At 45.7% G+C, this 7,320-nt stretch overlaps 1 protein-coding gene across 1 annotated transcript in view; it reads left to right on the plus strand.

Annotated features, from left to right (window-relative positions):
- The window catches only part of LOC107294993 (platelet-derived growth factor receptor beta), a 102,785-nt gene that overhangs the window by 44,589 nt on the left and 50,876 nt on the right, over window positions 1–7,320 (plus strand). The window contains exon 2 of the mRNA XM_015824278.1: window positions 5,329–5,411. Coding sequence (XP_015679764.1) covers window positions 5,360–5,411 — 52 coding nt within the window. The 5' untranslated portion in view covers window positions 5,329–5,359. The remainder of the gene's footprint in view (window positions 1–5,328; window positions 5,412–7,320) is intronic.

Here is a 7,320-nt window from a genome sequence, read left to right on the forward strand (position 1 = left end):
ATGACACAAGACCTGATTCTGATGTTTCAGAGACCTCCTCACAATTAGGAGAGGAGGGATCAATAGACCTGGAAGTAGCAGACACCCCATTGTCTGAGGAGGAGGACCCAACACCTGAGCAGGTGACGTCTTCGGGCCTCTTCGACCCTTCCATATTTCGGTCTCTTCTCTTGAAGGCCATATCCACGAAGTTCCGACTGTGGACGCTCCTCTAACATCTCTGTTCTCCAACACCGCCATTCCTGGGGACATGGCTGAATTCTTGAAGGCGGAGGACAAAAAGTTCGAGTTCTCACTTCGCAGAGCTCACCAATCTTCGGCTTGGGCCATAAGGGCGGCAACCTCATCCTCCTTCTTTGCACATTCAGCGATAATGTGGCTGCAGGATCTCCAGGCGTTCAGGGCGCACCAAACACTAGGCAAGATTGTGGCAGCTTCCGAGTACATTGCGGATGCATCTTTGCATTCGGCCAGGTGCTCGGCCAGATCCGTTGCTGCCACTGTGGCGTCCCGTAGGCTTCTCTGGTTGAAGCAGTGGCGCACTGACTTGAAGTCAAAGTGGCGCCTGTCAACTTCCAGGTATAGTGGAACGCACTTATTCGATGCAGTTCTGGAACCTCATGTCATGTCATTGAAGACAAGGACAAGCGCAAAGTCTTGGCTCACCCATCCAAAAAAGCAGATAGGCGACCCCAAGCAGATTACCGTAGACTGACTTTTCGCCCCGGTGGTTCCTGGGAGTGGAGACAGCCCTTTCGGGCAGGGCAGTCCTGGGATTGGCCCAGAGGCTCAAGATCCTATCCTTCCAGGCAGGATCGACAGCAGGACCGCCAGATCAGTGGAGCCAGGGGCCAGTCCCAGACCAAACGTCCTTTCAGGGGCTCAGGCAGTCGGCCATACAGGCAGTCCAAGTGACGCCAAGGAGGACTACCCCATTGGGGGTTGGCTGGCACTGTTTTACGACATCTGGGAGGACACAACTACGGACGCTTGGGTCCGGGAGACCATAAGACACGGTCTCTCCCTAGAGTTTCGATCTTCTCCCCCAGATCGTTTCATACATTGCCCGGTTTCAAACAATTCTTTAAAGGCTCACCTAGTCTTGACAGCCATCGCACACTTACTAGACATCAGGGCCATAGAAAGGGTACCGCAGGACCAGATAGGAATGGGGTTCTACTCCATCCTGTTCGTAGTCCCCAAGGCCTCAGGAGGATGGAGGGCGATACTGGACCTGAAGGGGCTAAATTACTTCCTAACTTACAGGAAGTTCAAGATGCAGACCCTAAAGTCCATCTTGGCAAGCATCAGGAAAGGTGACTTCCTTTCCTCCATCGACCTGACAGAGGCTTACCTCCACATTCCAATCCTCCAGGAACACCGCAGGTCCCTGTGGTTCTGTTATGCGCACCAGCACTACCAGTATCGGGCCCTCCCCTTCGGTCTCTCTTCGGCTCCGAGGGTCTTCACAAAGATCTTGACCGTGCTGGCGGCTCATCTAAGGATGAGGCCCGTGCGAGTACAGTGTTACCTGGACGATATACTTTACAGTCCAGATCCTTCCACTCAGCCCAGTCGGACCTGGAAATCACAATCCAAACACTTCAGGATCACGGGTTCTCCGTGAACTTCAAAAAGAGTCACACAACACCCACAAGAAATCTGCTCCATCTGGGAGCACTGATAGATTCGAACCTATGCAAAGTCTATCTCTCTCCGGAGCGCCAGGTCAGCATTCGGATGCTGGCCCAGGAGATCCGCAGGGAAAAGAGGGTACCTCTGGTACAACTCTCTCAACTCCTGGGGAAGATGATCTCCTGCATGGGCATCGTTCCATGGGCCAGGCTCCACTCCAGGAGCCTCCAATGGTTCCTCCTTCCCTTTCAGAGACTCAACATCAGTGCCTCCAAGAGGAAAGCCAGGGTTCCCCATCACACCCTATCTTCACTTCTATGGTGGACCTCGTCTGCCTTGACCAAAGGCACTCTTTTCAAAGAACCGATCAGGACCACCCTGACCACAGACGCCAGTCTGTTCGGTTGGGGGGCACATCTTCACATCCACTTAGCGCAGGGTCGGTGGTCCAGGTCAGACCTGGCTCACAACATCAATTGGCTGGAGCTCAGGGCCATTCACCTGGCTCTCCAAAAGTTCTCCTCCCTTGTGTCAGGGAAACATGTGTTGATCCTGACAGACAACATTGCGGCCAAGGCTCACGTAAACAAACAAGAAGGGACCCACTCTTGGCCACTCATGCAGGAAGCCCTGGCCTTGGGACTTTGGGCAGAGTCCACTTTGAGCTCCATCAAAGTGGAACACATTTCGGGGGAGGCACATCAACAGGCGGACTCCCTGAGAAGGGCAACTGTGGATCACTCAGAGTGGAAACTGGATCCACACTTGTTCAGGGAGATATCCCACAGGTTCGGCCACCCTATCCTAGATCTCTTCGCCTCCCCGGACAATACACAGCTCCCCAGGTTCCTTTCCAGATTCCCGTCAAGGGGGGCGGAGGGAACGGACGCCCTCCAGAGCGTATGGCCGGAGGGCGTACTTTATGCCTTCCCTCCCCTTCCGTTACTACAAGCGACTATTCGCAAGCTTCTCCAAGAACAGGCGGAGCTAATTCTAATTGCTCCATATTGGCCAAGACGCCCATGGTTTGCCGACCTGGTGGACCTGTCGCTCTCGCCACCGTGGAGAATCCCCCCCGGACCGAGTAGCTCTCAGCCAGGGGAATCTCCAAGCTTGGCACTTGAGCGGGAGAGTCTAACTAGACACTCCTATTCCTCCGGGGTGATCTCAGTTATCCAAGCCTCACGGCGTCCATCAACCAATAGGATCTACGATGCCACTTGGAGAAACTTCTGTTCTTGGTGTAACCGGCATCGGCTCTCGCCGCTTTCATTCACTATCCCAGATATATTGGATTATCTACTTGAGGGATTAAATAGGGGACTGTCAGCCAGCACTATATGCAGGCAGATAGCAGCATTATCGACGGTTCTCACTTGTGACAACCAAGCTTCCCTGTCTCACCACCCAGCGGTTGGTGCATTTCTCAAAGGTGCGGTTAACGCCGGTCCACCTACGGTCCATTGTTACCCATCCTGGGATTTGTCCAAGGTGCTGCAGGCATTAACTTCTCCTCCATTCGAACCGCTGAATATTTGCTCCCTCCACCTTCTCATCTTGAAGGTGGCCGCCTTGGTGGCTATTACATCGGCCAGGAGGATTTCAGAATTAGCCACTCTATTGGTGAGGGAGGATCTATGCACATTCCACGAGGACAGGGTGGTCCTCAGATTGGACCCTGCATTCATTCCAAAGGTCAATACAGGGTTCCATTGATCCCAGGATCTGGTACTCCCTAACTTCTGTCCTAACCCTTCCCATCATCTGGAGAGACGGTGGCATATGCTGGACGTGCGCAGGACCCTGCGCCATTACATTAAAAGAACCTCGGCCTTCAGGAAGTCAGAGGCTTTATTCGTGTCCTTCCAGCCATCTGCGATGGGCAGGAAGGTCTCTTCTTCTACCATTGGACAGTGGATTAGGGCTTGTATTACAAGGGCTTACATTTCACAGTCCCTTCTCAAATCACGGCCCACTCCACGCGCAGTGCGGCAGCCTCAGCAGCCTGGTCTACCCAGGCTTTGCTCAAGGAGATTTGTAGGGCAGCGACTTGGTCCTCCCCCTCTTCCTTCATTAAGCATTATAGGATTGACCGCTTTGCAGCAGCAGAAGCTGCTTTTGGTAGACGAGTTCTACAGCAAGTAGTTTCTTCTCAAGGGACACAAGCCTAGACCTCCCTCCCTACAGGGACATGAGCGGCTTTGGTATGTCCCAATCAGTGGACTCTATACCCATTCTGCTGGAGAAAGGGGCGTTGTCTTACCTGAATGCCTTTTCTCAGCAAGATGGTGTAGAGTCCACGCCCACCCTGTTTGTCATTGTCTAGGCATGTGTTTGTTCTCCTTTTTGTGTTTGGAGCCTTGCGTCTGGATACTTCGCCTCAACAAAAACTGGGGAAGACACACCCAGAGGGAGGCGTGGCAAAGTATTTTTGTCTTAGTCTGAGCAGGAAGGCTGAAATAACCCAATCAGTGGACTCTACACCATCCTGCTGAGAAAAGGCGTTCAGGTAAGACAATGCCCCTTTCAGTCAGGTTGTAAATTAAAGCACCCCATTAAAAAAACAAAAGCTAATCTCAGAGGCATAAGATGTTGCCTGCATGGCAATAAATCTGGAATAACAAGAACTATCAAAAGTATCAGATGATGGTATCACAAGTTCTTTATTCCGTTCCCTTCAAAAGTAAGGATAGTTGCAAAAGACTTTCCTAGAATGTTGCAATTTTTTTTCCTCTAAATCCTTTTTCTGTTGCTGTTCTTCCATCGGAAAAATGATACAGACTCGAAACCTTACCTGAGAAGGCAGTCTGCTCACTCTAGTTTCTTGGTGGTCAATTTTTCACTTATAAAATGGAAGTAGAACTTACATATGCCACAAACATTTACTTATGGGCACTTTGTAAATATGAGTATACCTACAGTACCTAAACACACATGCTGTTTCAAAGACAAGAAAAAGGACTTTAGAGCATGCTATAGAACAATTCTTTATCTCCAAGTCCAAAGCTCTACATAGCCCAAATAAGTAGCATTGATTGTCATCCATCTAGAGAACATGTGTGGGACTCGGAACATGAATCACCACATACAAAAAAGGGAAAAAGTAAGATATAGTGGTTTTCATAGATATACAACTCATTCAGCTGCTATGTCCAAATTGTAAAGTAAATTGACCTCAGATGACATAAGAAATTATGAAAAGTGGTCACAAGATGCTTCTTATCTCATTACATTGGGATGTTGTGGTTATGATTCAGTGCCAGCACTTTTCCAAAACTAAAGTTGTGCAGGCTTCAAGCTGCTGCTTGGATTTTGTGACTTCTTCCCACAACAATGAGCTCTAAGCCCTACTAAACCAATATTGTTAAGAGGGTAAAAAGCAAGAAACGCCATCTGTTTTCTTGAATCAGTACCAAGTGCAAAGATTTGCATTGTGGAGGCATTTGACACCAATACTGATTTTTCAAACTAAAGACAAGGTTAGCTCGAATTTTGTTTGCCGATTGCTTCTCTCCATTAAAGCGGATAGCCACTACCTTGGCTGCCATATACAACCCCAATTAATTAGTTATTAATTCATTAAATTAATATGGCTCTAATATATTAATATTTATTAATCTACTCTTGGCCATGGCATATACTGCCTACTCTCCAGATTCCTATGCATCACTGGTTTTGGTTTTCTTTTTACAGGGTACTACATGAAACAGAACTGACAGCCACGATGCCTGCTTTCTTTCAGAAGATGCTAGTCTTCTTGGTCCTCTTTCTCACAAGTAAGCAAACACATGGGCATATTATGGATGTACAAATGCTTCTATGTAAAGTACTCACAAAACTTCCACTTTGTACAGAAAGAGGCTGTGATTGGCTATCTTTCATGTAAGGAAAAAAGAAATTCTCCTGAATCACATTCTGTGACATTGTCTATATTCAGTTGCTTTGACATCTTAATCTTTAAAGAATAGCATTTGCTTCTAAGCTGCAACATGCACTTTGCCTTGTGCACGCGTGTACACACACACACACACACACACCACACTTCTGTAACTCAAGCTTACAGAATTTATTATATTAAACAAAAGTCAACCAATTCAGCACCCATTTAATATATAAGTCCCATGGATTTCCATGAAAATTACTTCAGTGTTGATCACCATTTTTGGTTAGCTACCCAAAGGGTGGTGGTGTCAGATATAATCAATAAAAGTGGAGTCCAAAGACAGGAGCCCTGCTGTATATGTTGAAAAAAATACCTTTTTTTCTGGATCCAAGTCAGTTGAAAATAAGGTGCTTTGTTTCAGTAGGAACATGAATATTATTTCAAAAAGGAATTCTAACAATCCCCATTTTTACCTCTGACAGTCTGATTTTCTTTTTCTAACTGCAGTGTCTGTTTTACTAAAGATGAGACCAGGATCATAAAAGAAACATTCTCAGCTGACTTCTCCATCTCTAACAGGTGTTTGATGAGTACAGGTGAAACTCGAAAAATTAGAATATCGTGCAAAAGTTCATTTATTTCAGTAATGCAACTTAAAAGGTGAACCTAATATATGAGATAGACTCATTACATGCAAAGCAAGATAGTTCAAGCCGTGATGTGTCATAACTGTGATGATTATGGCTTACAGCTCATGAAAACCCCAAATCCACAATCTCAGAAAATTANTGCAAAAGGGGCCCAAACCAAGTACTGAGTACATATGCATGCTTATACTTTTCAGAGGTCCGATATTGTTCTATGTACAATCCTTGTTTTATTGATTGCATGTAATATTCTAATTTTCTGAGATTGTGGATTTGGGGTTTTCATGAGCTGTAAGCCATAATCATCACAGTTATGACATATCACGGCTTGAACTATCTTGTTTTGCATGTAATGAGTCTATCTCATATATTAGGTTCACCTTTTAAGTTGCATTACTGAAATAAATGAACTTTTGCACGATATTCTAATTTTTCGAGTTTCACCTGTATAGGCAAAAGCAGATACAGGTTACCCTACGAAAAATGCTCCTTTCTCAGAACAGAGAAAGCTCGTCTAGAAGAGAGAAAGTGTAGATTTCCAACCTCAAAGTGAGCGTAAGATAGAGATCAGAAAGAATATGAAATAAGAATGGAAATGGAAGTTATGTTATAAATAGACGTAAATATGTATGTAAATCTATAAATATGTAAATAGTATAAAATGCAATATGTAAATGGTATAAAAGATCAATGACTAGGAAGATATATGGCATATGGTATAGTATGTATGGCAAAATAACAGCCAGAAAAGTCACACTGTGTTCAACCTGTTTTTAAATGTTTATTTAATAAAAATTTATATAAAAAAATATGCTCCTGTGAAACTTCCACAAGCATTTTTGTTTCTTAAATGACAAATCTAAGATTCATTTGGTGCGGGAGGAGGGGAGGGGGAAAGAGAGAGAAGGCCTCAGATTACTTTAAACTCTTAATATTTTTCCCATCTTCTTTTCCTTTTCTCAAAAGAAGGAAAGAAAGAGCAGTTGGGCACTGCCAGGACACAGAGACACTGCAGTTCATGAGTTGGGATCATCTTAGGAGCCTGGAAGTTGTATGGGTTTCCTGCAGTGGTCTGTTAAATAAACAGAAAGATGGCAGCTAGAGAAGCTGTCTCAGAGACATCCTTAAGACTGGGGACTCATAAAATAAAGATGC

The sequence above is a fragment of the Protobothrops mucrosquamatus genome, unplaced genomic scaffold, assembly GCF_001527695.2.
Source record: "Protobothrops mucrosquamatus isolate PMUCROS unplaced genomic scaffold, P.Mucros_1.0 scaffold2179, whole genome shotgun sequence".
Lineage (NCBI taxonomy): Eukaryota > Metazoa > Chordata > Lepidosauria > Squamata > Viperidae > Protobothrops > Protobothrops mucrosquamatus.